The 12,504-nt window shown below is 42.8% G+C and overlaps 1 protein-coding gene across 1 annotated transcript in view; it reads left to right on the top strand.

The window, feature by feature from the left end:
- ttyh2l (tweety homolog 2, like) overlaps positions 1–9,949 on the top strand; it is a 57,041-nt gene extending 47,092 nt beyond the window's left edge. The window contains exons 9-14 of the mRNA XM_066642930.1: positions 487–579; positions 1,617–1,709; positions 1,801–1,943; positions 2,030–2,215; positions 4,423–4,501; positions 8,640–9,949. Coding sequence (XP_066499027.1) covers positions 487–579; positions 1,617–1,709; positions 1,801–1,943; positions 2,030–2,215; positions 4,423–4,501; positions 8,640–8,720 — 675 coding nt within the window. The 3' untranslated portion in view covers positions 8,721–9,949. The remainder of the gene's footprint in view (positions 1–486; positions 580–1,616; positions 1,710–1,800; positions 1,944–2,029; positions 2,216–4,422; positions 4,502–8,639) is intronic.
- The last annotated feature ends 2,555 nt before the right edge of the window (positions 9,950–12,504 follow it).

Here is a 12,504-nt window from a genome sequence, read left to right as displayed (position 1 = left end):
TTAATTTAATTACTTAAAGGCGATATGGAAATAAACTTTGATCAAAGGGAATCCTTTTAGTCTGTGGGTTCGTGGTAATTAGCTTTGTCTGGCTTCTATAGAGTGCCTGTGGGATTCCTTTAAAAGCTTTTACAGAATTGTAGGCATTATTTTAGGTTATTGAAACAAGACTTTTTAACATTTATTAGGTAAACCTCTCTGGGGCAAAATGCATGAGCCTGAAGCATATAGTAAAAAAAGCAGATGGAGACTGCAACCATTAACAGATGTACATTCAGAATGTAAGCTGATGATTGATTGTAATCTGCCTTTCAATGATTCAGTACAAATCCAAAATGTGAACACATTTCAAATGCATTACGTACTCTGGAACAGAGAGGGGCAGATATGCACTCTTTCAGTGGGACGTGTCTCAGATTAAAGGGAAAGCTTAAATTAAGTACGTCTGAAAGCGTTTGATTAAGCTCCTCTTATTGGTTGTTGCAGTCTCTGACCATCTTTCAGAGGTCACTGACGACCATGCAGATTCAGGTGCAAGGGCTACTGCAGTTTTCCCTGACTGTCTTCCCCACCGCCGAGGTAAGAGCAGCACCTCAGCCAAACCCTGGCAAAACCAGACCATTTATTAGAAACCCTTAAAGTTGTGGTTGATGGGATGAGACTTGCTCATGTTTGTTAATTACTCAAAATGTGACTGCAATTGGCTGAATATTTTTTGTTGGCAAGACCATCAGCTTATCCTATTCAGGGTCACCAGAGTCTACCTGGAATCACTGGGCGCAAGACAGGAATACACCCTGGAGGGGGGCGCCAGTCCTTCACAGAGCAACTCACACACTCACACGTTCACTCACACCTACGGACACTTTTGAGGCGCCAATCCACCTATCAACGTGTGTTTTTGGACCATGGGAGGAAACCCACGCAGACACACCACACACCACACTCCTCACAGACAGGCACCCGGAGCGGGAATCGAACCCACAACCTCCAGGTCCCTGGAGCTGTGTGACTGCGACACTACCTGCTGCACCACCGCCGTGTTGGCAAGACCATTAAAGCGTTAATAGGGATGAATGACATAGAGGGTGGGTAGTATATTGTGAAGGCTACAAGGAATAACTAACATATTAATAAACAGTTCTCCCTACATACTTGAAGTATGAATTATATAAAAAATTTGTTAATTTATTCCTGTGTCATCAGTAATATCAGATATTTCAGTACTGGGGGATGCCCTCAGGCTTTGCTGGACAGTTTTAGGATGATTGATTAAACCATAAATATCAAAACAAAATGTAACATCATGATATGATTGAGTCTTCATTCGTGGAAGTGTTAAAGTATGCAGCCACTGTTCTAAGTGGACTCCAGGAGTGAAATTAGAAATGCTGGAACGTTATTAAATTATTGAAAGTAGTATTGAGCTTAATTTCTAGGAAGAAACCTGTGTTTTGTACAAATTGCTTTACCGTTTGGGGAGAAGTTGAACAAAATGAACAAATGCAATTTATACTGATTAACTCCTCAGAATAATGATTCATTGTGCTTATTTTACTCATTTAGAAACACTTTTTAAAACATATTTCATGCAACTGCGCTTGTTTGTTACTCAGCGGGATCTGCTGGGCATCCAGCGCCTCTTGAACTCCACAGAGTTCAATCTGCACCAGCTCACCGCTTTGATGGACTGCCGCAGCCTGCACAAAGTGAGCTGCCCCTTTTGCCCTTAATGCAACATGTTTCACTCTAACTCATCACTGCGAATCAGACTCTCAGTGTGTGTCGTGACCCCTACAGGACTACCTGGATGCCCTAGTGGGCGTGTGCTATGACGGGGTGGAGGGCCTACTCTATTTGTGCCTCTTCTCACTGTTGGCAGCCAGTGCCTTCTGCGCCATGCTGTGTGCCATTCCACGAGCATTTATCCTCATTGCCAGCAGGTAAGAAAAAAAAATCACCTCGTTTCAGTGCACTCGCCACTCCTCCTGGGTTCCGCTGATGTGAGCTCTCCTCTGCCCCCCTGTAGGGACAGGAACTATGATGATATAGATGAGGAAGACCCCTTTAATCCTCAGGCGCGCCGCATGGCCTCCTACAATCCAAACCGAGCAAACATACACAGCTTCTGCAGCTACAGCAGTAGTCTGGGCAGCCAGAGCAGCCTCCAGCCTCCACCTCAGCCAGTCTCCACTGCACCTACAGCTGAGTACATGTGAGTCTGAGCTAGGGATGGAAATGATATTCATCCAAAAAATTAGCACTTGTTTGACCAGTTACATGTTTAATTTTTAAAGTTTTTGAAAGGCTTTTATTTGAAGGGTACTTTTTTAAAGGCTAAGCAGCAGCTCTATGAAAGTGTCAAACAAATAAATTCAGTGGAATTCGAGTTCCTAACTTGTGTTTATTGATAGTCAGAAAACATGTTATTTCTTACTAATTCAAGGAATAAGGTTTAAAAGACCGTGGTCCCTCCCCCCCAACGGTGTTGGGAAACTCTAATAGGCGTCTTGCCTGTGACGTAGATGGTGGACAACAACTCTAGAAGCTGCACTTAATTTAATGCAAAATGACGAAAAGGTGTGTTGTTGTTGGCTGCAATCATTCAATGTACAGTGGGACATCTGTGCACAAATGGCCCAAAGATCCCAAAATATCCAGAAAATGGACTAAATTTGTCAACTTTAAACGGACACTTTGGAAAGGACCCTCCGCTCACTCCGTTATCTGTAGCTCATTTCACTGGCGCTTTTCCAACAATATGGGCATGTAAGGACACCAACGAAAGGTGTTCAAGAGCCTCTGTAACATGGAGGTAAACAGGGTAAGGACACTCACTTCGCCTGTTTTAGTTGGTGTTAGTTAACGTTAGCTTGACTCGCTAAACTCGGTGTCTCAGATTATACTCGGCTACGTAGCTGCATTACGGAGGTTTATAGTGTCGGATGAATTCGAGTTCGACTTCGATCACATTTACAAGAATAACGGTACCTCTACATTTGAGTTTAGCTTATTGCTAGGCTATTGTCATGAATAATGTTGGTTATTTAGCTAGATACTGTCATAACAGTCAGTCATAACGGTGTTTTACCGCGGCGTTGTTCAGCTGTTGTCCACCAGTGACGTCACGGTCGCGTTCAAGAATTTCCGTAGCGAGCTCGGGTTTTTCCGTCAATTTAATAAAATTGTCAGTTTTAAAGCAAATTAAGCAGCTATTTTCATTTTAATTCATACTTATATATGTCATTAACTACAATAATGTGAAATATTCATGGAGGTCCATTAAGTGGTGCTTAGCCTTTAAAAAGTTCATTTCCAGTAAACTAACATATAGTGTTAAGGACCACTTTTTAATTATAACTTAATTGATTGACAAGTAAAAGGACAGACAAATGTTTCAGGTAGGAGGGAGAGTGTGGTCACTAATAAGTGTCAACTAACGAGGATTGCAGTTCAGTTAAAATAATTCGAGTATTCTGTGAAATCTGGATTAGTGTCAAATTAGAGCACGTAAATACACCAACGGTCAAATGTTTCAACTGCAAATACACATGCTTTCATTGTCATTTTTGCAATGGCATAGCAACTTAATAAGTAGCCAGGTTTCTTTTATGGAAGGTAGTATCTTATTTGTGAAAGTGCATTGGGGGTATGTCCATACCTCTGGTTGTTATGTCAGAACAAATTGACTTTTATAACATTTTTTATATAACGAAATATGTATGTAAATAACCTATTTAAAGTCTTTGATGAAATTGAGTCTGTCCATTGGTCTTAATGAAATGTCTGAAACTTGCTTTGGTTTAAAAAAGAAAAAATAACAAGGATTAAACACCACAGCTCAAGTCTCTCCATATTACAACAGCCCTCTTCAGAATGTGATTATTGTGATTATTCATTTAATAAAAAATGAGTGAGCAGAAGCTCTCCTTTTAAGTAACTTTTGTTTGATTCCCTTTATTCTCATTCTCATTTTGCCCTGTATTTTTGTTTCTCTTCTCTTAACGAAGTTCAACCCTGTCTTTGCGCTCTCACATAAACATGGTTCCAGCTCAGTGATTGAAAAGTATAAATCTAAAATCTATACCCTTGACGTCATAAGCGGAGCAAAATCAGAACACCAGGTTTTCCCAATGTTTTCTGACGTAACCACTCAGTCGGTTTCTGTGAGCTGCCTTTGTTTTACAGTTTGTGGAATGTTAGAAGACCTCTATCCCCACGTTAATGTGCGAATGCATTGAAAAAATAGATTTTTTCCTCTCAAGTGTCCTTTCGTTTAATTGAAAAATATCAAAACAGCAAGAGACCACAGTGTAAACAAGTCATGTACTTTTTCTTTAATGTTAGGAGCATAATTTTAATAGCTGTCCAAATGTATAAGCCTTTCTGGTTCATGTATTCTTGTGCCTTCTCTTTGTTTAGGAATCAGTCAATGCTGTTTGGAGGAAATCCTCGATATGAGAATGTGCCATTGATTGGGAGAGGGTCTCCGCCCCCGTCGGTATGTTGGTTCAGTTGTCTCTGTTCAGGTTAAACCCAGAATACAGCAGACAAGCTTAACATGATCACAACAACCATCTACTATCCAGTGAAGTGATCCCTCTGGAAAACCACAGTTCTCTTACATATGGTGAAAGACTGCCCTCTGCTGGTTGTAGATGTGATTGTCTAATTCTCCCTTCTTTTCTCACACGCAAGAGTTTTCCCTTCTCTTGTTATTGCCTGTGATTTGCTTTTTCATCCCTAAAACTAACATTTCTATGCAGTGTCTTGTTTATTTCTACTAACTCTTATTTATATGAAGAGAATGAACTTGGCATTAACAGTTAAAACTGACTTTGACCAGTTCTGTGGTTTTAATGGGATTTGTAATAGCCCAGCAGCGCTGTACGAGTCCCTGTACATGACATGAATCTTCAGCAGTCAGGCATGAGCACTTCTAATCTAATTCAGCCCAGGTTAATTGCTAGAACATTGATTAGCTCTTTGGACCTCTCTGGATTTAGGCTTGATTCAGTGCAATACTCTGTAGCACAGAGGTGCTGTAAAATGAATGCCGTGCTGTGGCCACTGAAGACAGTGCTTCCAAATGAATTTTAAAGCATTTAAGGTATCAGTTTATTATACGGAGGCACATTAAGTGTATTAAACATGATCTAAGGCCTGAGCGTTAATGATGTTGGCTGATAATAATCCCCCATCAATTGAACAATAATGGATTAAATGCCACAAATGACATGTTAATCATTAAGGATGGAAAGGCTGGAAAGAATTTTACATGATTGTCCCACTGGGGACCCCAAATCCAATTCTCCAATTCTCCCCCATTGACTATAGTACAGCGATAAAACAAATGCATGTAACTAATAAAAATAAGACGCCATTAAGAAGACCATTGACTGATCTGTGATTGATTGATTGATATTTAACATTTTAATTGATATCTTTTGTAAAGTAAGTGCCACACAACTGCTTCAGCCTGGGATTTAACTTTTCTGTAGATTAAGTGTAACTAGATTGACTAGAACAACTAGAAGGCTGAAACGGAGAGGTGAACTCGGATATATTTTTGGGCAGGAGTTAAGGGCATCTTCGGAATGTATGTAAATGCAACTCCCCCCCATCCCCCCCCCCGTCAAATCGTGAGTTTGTCCAATTTGCAGGGTATATACAGGGCTTATTTGATCTTTAATAATCAATAAAAAACTTTACCATGCGTGCTACAGGCTTTTATTATGATAATTAATAGCAGTAGTACACTTATTATTAAAATTACAAGCCTATCAACCACATGCTGAAGCTTCCACAGAAGACCTTCTGAAGCTAAATCTCCATCACCTTTTTTCTATTGTACTTCTTTTGAGTTATATTTGGTCCACTAAACATACTTTATAGGCTTCTGTTAATGAGGATTCAACAAATGGGGACTGTTTAATTCCCGTTGCAGACTGACGTATTTTTCAAGAGGCTTTTTTTACAGAACATTATTTTGCAGCTAATTGAGTGTTTTTTTTCTTTCTTTTTTCATCATTTCTGGAGTTATATCCCCAGACCTTTAGAAACAGTAAGTGGGTTCCCTCACATGTCTCCATTACTTGCCTTTTATTCTGTCTCCTTACAGTGTTTTCCCTCCAGCTGTAATTACCTGATCCACCACTGTTCATTGTTTACCATCATTCTATTTCACAGCACTGCCAAGTCATGTGTTTTTTTTTTGTTTATTTGTTTGTTTGTTTTGGATTAAATTATTCGTGTAAATCTCACTTTTCAGTTGCGTGAACTTTGACCTCTTGCTGTGTCGTTGTTGGTTCTTTGTTTTGTCTCCAGTTCTGCTCTTGGCTGACCCCTTCACCTCTGCCTGAACTGCTCCTGAAAACAAGTCTACTTGTCCTTGTTCAAACACTGGGTTTGACAATAATCAGAAACTAAGCATAGTGCATCTCATCCAAATCTGGTTCACCACAAACAAACTGAAACTAATCATAAAAACAGAGCCTGAAGGACCTTGCAGTTTCCGTTTTAACAAGCAGTTGAACTTGGGATAGAATTGTTGAAAGTGATATTTCTTACCGCATACATGCAAAGGTGCATTTTGTGTCAACACTGACATTGGCAGAAGTTTAACATTGAATAGCAGTCACCTGGTACAGGCACCACCCTGTCTAGTGTGTCCATTTTCCTTTATTACAGCTTTGATTATTTTCATGAGATTTAGTTTTAAAGTTTTGCAAAATAAATCAACAGAGATATCTTTGCAGACCTTCAGAATTCAGTTTTAGGAGATGGTTGACGTTCCGTTTTCTCACAATCCAAAATCCCCCATTTACAAATTTATACTAATCAGTCCTAAAAAAAAGTTACTGTACATCTCAGATGTAGTGTCACTCACTCACAAGGCAAACTGATTATCCACAAGAAGGTTTTGTGCTGTCTTTGACTGGTGTTTGCATCAGTGAGACTGTGTAACTTCCTTTCTAAAAATACAAAACAATTAGATACATACATATATGGTACAAAAAATTTCTTTCACTTTGACACAGTTGTTTTTTTTATATAAAGCTGGAGAAGGTGATTTGTCACTTTGATTGGATTTGATTTCATTCAATCATTCATTATTCATTATTCAACAGTCACCCGGAGGAAACCCACGCAGACACAGAGAGAACACACCACACTCCTCACAGACTGCCACCCGGAGGAAACCTACACAGACACAGGGAGAACACACCACACTCCTCACAGACAGTCACCCGGAGTAAACCCACACGGACGCAGGGAGAACACACCACACTCCTCACAGACAGTCACCCGGAGGAAACCTACACAGACACAGGGACAACACACCACACTTCTCACAGACAGTCACCCGGAGGAAACCCACACGGACGCAGGGAGAACACACCACACTCCTCACAGACAGTCACCCGGAGTAAACCCACGCGGACACAGGGAGAACACACCACACTCCTCACAGACAGTCACCCAGAGGAAACCCACGCAGACACAGAGAGAACACACCAAACTCCTCACAGACAGTCACCCGGAGTAAACCTACACAGACACAGGGACAACACACCACACTTCTCACAGACAGTCACCCGGAGTAAACCCACACGGACACAGGGAGAACACACCACACTCCTCACAGACAGTCACCCGGAGTAAATCCACGCGGACACAGGGAGAACACACCACACTTCTCACAGACAGTCACCCGGAGTAAACCCACACGGACACAGGGAGAACACACCACACTCCTCACAGACAGTCACCCGGAGTAAACCCACGCGGACACAGGGAGAAAACACCACACTCCTCACAGACAGTCACCCGGAGTAAACCCACGCGGACACAGGGAGAAAACACCACACTCCTCACAGACAGTCACCCGGAGTAAACCCACGCGGACACAGGGAGAACACACCACACTCCTCACAGACAGTCACCCGGAGTAAACCCACGCGGACACAGGGAGAACACACCACCCTCCTCACAGACAGTCACCCGGAGGAAACCCACGCAGACACAGAGAGAACACACCAAACTCTTCACAGACAGTCACCCGGAGCGGGACTCGAACCCACAACCTCCAGGTCCCTGGAGCTGTTTGACAGTGACACTTCCTGCTGAACCACCTGAATTTGATTTCATTCCGACTAAATGATTGAATTTTTAAAAAAATAATAATAATAAAATAAAAGAGAATAGAATGATGTCAGGAGAAGTCTTCCAAACAAAGTCAGGGTGAAGCCAGAGGGCAAACCAGAGTGAACATCGCTGTAGCTGTTGGGAGTTTTCTTACATATGAGACGGACAGTGAGGCGTTGTGCTCCTCTCTCTGTTTGACATATCAAGTGGAGTGTGTGTTAGTTTTGGTGGCTTTTTGAACGAGTGCAACATTTTTATTTATTAATTGTAAATTTTTTTTAAATGGCTTACGCACAGGTTTCTACAAAATCACCTCCTCCAGCTTTTTAATTAAAAAGAAAACAAACAGTATAAGCACAAAGTCTCCATAATTTCTGAAAGAATAAATGATTGCACTAGGCCCTAAACATCTCAAGGCATATGAGCCATAGCTAACAATATTTATCTGCTGTCTCTCTTACTCTCTCTCCCTCTGTCTGTTCTCCTCACAGTATTCACCCAGCATGAGGACCAACTACCTATCTATGACTGATGCCCAGATCAGACACTTCGGAAGGGACTTCCACGTTTGAACGTCTGGTCTCTCCTCCTCTGAAGGAGCGTCAGTCACAGCAGGACATTATCCTTGTTGATATTCTAACCAGGATGGTTCAGTATTTGGATGAGACTCTTCTCGCACCCAAGGAAATCAGGACTTGCAGCTAGTGAAGACGTTCTCGGAGACTGCACGTACTCTCGACTGAAACGATGCAGCATCTTCACCCCAAAACTCTGAGGTCTTCTAAGTTAATGGTACATCATTCTGTTACACAACACCAAACCATTTTCATCCATCCAGTGCATAGCAGGCATTAGCAAAATATAAAATGGATCTTATTGGGTTATTGGGGGAACATACCACACCAAAGCCTTCGGCTCCACAATAAGCCTTCCAGTGATCCCTCGCTGATTTTGGAGCAGAGGAATGGACCTCTGGGATTGAAATATATGAAAAAGTTATCAAAGCCTGCAGACAGTTCCAGCGTAAGATACGTTGGCATAGTTTACATACGACAAAAGAATCGTGTTACTGCAATGAACATTTACCTCATTTACATTTGCATCCAGGAAGTCAAAGCTGTATTATTAAGCTGGAAATATAAGAGAATCTTATGAAGTAGCTGCATTGACGGTGCCAATTTGAGGGTTGTGATGAAGATTTTTATTCTTTTTAAGCTCAGGTCTGAAACAACTTCCCTGGTATTAAGTGTCCGTATGTTTCCCAACGCAAGGCCAAGGCTGAAGCAGAGTATTTTACAGCGTCTAAACACTTAAGTGTATGTAACCCGTGAGTATGTGTTGAATGTGAGGGTGTGTCTCTCTGTTAGCTTGTTAATTGTTGAAGGTCTGACGTTTTCAGGTAAAATCTTCATGTCATTTTAAACATATCCCAGTAAATCACAAACTAGAAATAATTAAACTGTACTCGTACAGGCAAGAATATATCGCCTGATTCCTAGCACTGTTCTGTCATTGTCTTTATAAAATTGCATCACATGATTCTCTGAAGTGCTGTTTTTCTATAATTTGTTTTTGGCCAATTTAACATATGTAAAAAATGTATTAAATAATTAATTGGTCTGATTTGTTGTTGTTATTACCACCATTTTAAGAATACATATTAATCATAAAGGAAATAATTTACAATCCTGCCTTTAAGGCGTTGCTCACAGTTGTAATTAAACAATTTTTTTTATAAAATTCAGAACATTTCCTTATCATTTGCTAAGTTTGTTTGCACACTGCAAACCAGTCTAATGTGTTTATGAAGCTGCAGTGTCAGTAAATGATGGGAGAAATAAATAAAAGTGGATTGGTCAAACAGGATAGGTTTCCTCTTTCTCTGCTCAAGGCACAGAATGCAAAGAAGCCTCCAAACATTGAAAATCATGAAAAGAGATGGAAATGTTGGGATAAAATAAAACTAACACAGTGGGGATCACATTTGTTTAACTTTTAGCTATTTTATTTATGTTTACAACATTCATTCATTCATTATCTGTAAGCGGTGGGTCCAGAGCCAACCTGGAATCATTGGGCTCAAGGCGGGAATACACCCTGGAGGGGGGCCCCAGTCCTTCACAGGGCAACACACACACACATTCACTCACACCTACGGACACTTTTGAGTCATCAATCCACCTACCAACGTGTGTTTTTGGACTGTGGGAGGAAACTGGAGCACCCGGAGGAAACCCACACAGGCACAGGGAGAACACACCACACTCCTCACAGACAGTCACCCGGAGGAAACCCACGAAGACACAGGAAGAACACACCACTCTCCTCACAGACAGTCACCCGGAGGAAACCCACACAGACACAGGGAGAACACACCAACTCCTCACAGACAGTCACCCGGAGGAAACCCACACAGACACAGGGAGAACACACCACACTCCTCACAGTCAGTCACCCGGAGGAAACCCATGCAGACACATGGAGAACACACCACACTCCTCACAGACAGTCACCCGGAGGAAACCCATGCAGACACAGGGAGAACACACCACACTCCTCACAGACAGCCACCCGGAGGAAACCCATGCAAACACAGGGAGAACACACCACACTCCTCACAGACAGTCACCCGGAGGAAACCCACGCAGACACATAGAGAACACACCACACTCCTCACAGTCACCCGGAGGAAACCCACGAAGACACAGGAAGAACACACCACACTCCTCACAGTCACCCGGAGGAAACCCACGCAAACACAGGGAGAACACACCACACTCCTCACAGACAGTCACCCGGAGGAAACCCACGCAGACACATAGAGAACACACCACACTCCTCACAGACAGTCACCCGGAGGAAACCCACGCAGACACAGGGAGAACACACCACACTCCTCACAGTCACCCGGAGGAAACCCACGCAAACACAGGGAGAACACACCACACTCCTCACAGACAGTCACCCGGAGGAAACCCACGCAGACACATAGAGAACACACCACACTCCTCACAGTCACCCGGAGGAAACCCACGAAGACACAGGAAGAACACACCACTCTCCTCACAGACAGTCACCCGGAGGAAACCCACGCAGACACAGGGAGAACACACCACACTCCTCACAGACAGTCACCCGGAGGAAACCCACGCAGACACATAGAGAACACACCACACTCCTCACAGTCACCCGGAGGAAACCCACGAAGACACAGGAAGAACACACCACTCTCCTCACAGACAGTCACCCGGAGGAAACCCACGCAGACACAGGGAGAACACACCACACTCCTCACAGACAGTCACCCGGAGGAAACCCACGCAGACACATGGAGAACACACCACACTCCTCACAGACAGTCACCCGGAGGAAACCCACGCAGACACAGGGAGAACACACCACACTCCTCACAGACAGTCACCCAGAGCGGGAATCGAACCCACAACCTCCAGGTCCCTGGAGCTGTGTGACTGCGACACCTACCTGCTGCACCACCGTGCTGCCCCAACTTTTATTATTTATTTTCAATATTGGGTATAGCTTACAGTAATTAATATTTACCATATTTTTTTATATTCTTGATCACAGTAGCACTTCAATTACTGAATCATAATCATTCTGACATTTCTTTTATACGTGAGGAAAATGGGAAAGGCCTCGGTGATAATCCCAAGTGTCCCGGAAGTTCCGGGAGTCTCCCGTATATTACATGTGGCTCCCTGATGCCCGTAAATCGGATAAAATCTCCCGGAATCTACAACATGCGACCAAGAGCGCACACAAATGACGCATACATTTTTCCCCGACTGTGTGTGGGGAGGAGGAAGAGGGAGAGGAAGGACGTACTTGCTTGTGGCATTGTACCTTGTGGTAACATTGAAAATGTTAAAGTTATATGTGTAGCACCTCACGTATCCCACTCAATGCTATTATTCATTACTACAAAATGTGGATTGATCACCTAGGTTCACAGACTTTAGTAGGGTGACGAGACGTCCTCTTTTCACCGGACATATCCTCTTTTCGGGACCTGCTTCCGGTCGGGAACCCAAAACTATCCGGGATTTTGCCGTCCACCGCCTTCCCCCGCCCTAATTCTTACAAAAAGCCCTAATTTCTTTTTTGAAGTGTGCACTTCAATGACGTAGATGACGTTGTTGTAGGTGAGCAAAATGGGCGCGCGGGAATCAAGTGTTCAAGGGACACACCTTTTGTGCTTACATCACATTCAGCCGAGATCCGCTCCACATCAGTGTTTTACAGGAGCCTCGATTAGAAATTTGTTGAAAGTTAAGGTAATTTATCATAGTCTCTTCTTCGCATTTGGAAGCGTTTCTGTGTCACACGAGCCTTTCA

The sequence above is a fragment of the Hoplias malabaricus genome, chromosome 13, assembly GCF_029633855.1.
Source record: "Hoplias malabaricus isolate fHopMal1 chromosome 13, fHopMal1.hap1, whole genome shotgun sequence".
Classification (NCBI taxonomy): Eukaryota; Metazoa; Chordata; class Actinopteri; order Characiformes; family Erythrinidae; genus Hoplias; species Hoplias malabaricus.
Note: the sequence above shows the minus strand (reverse complement) of the source record. Positions and strands in the feature narration are given on the sequence as shown.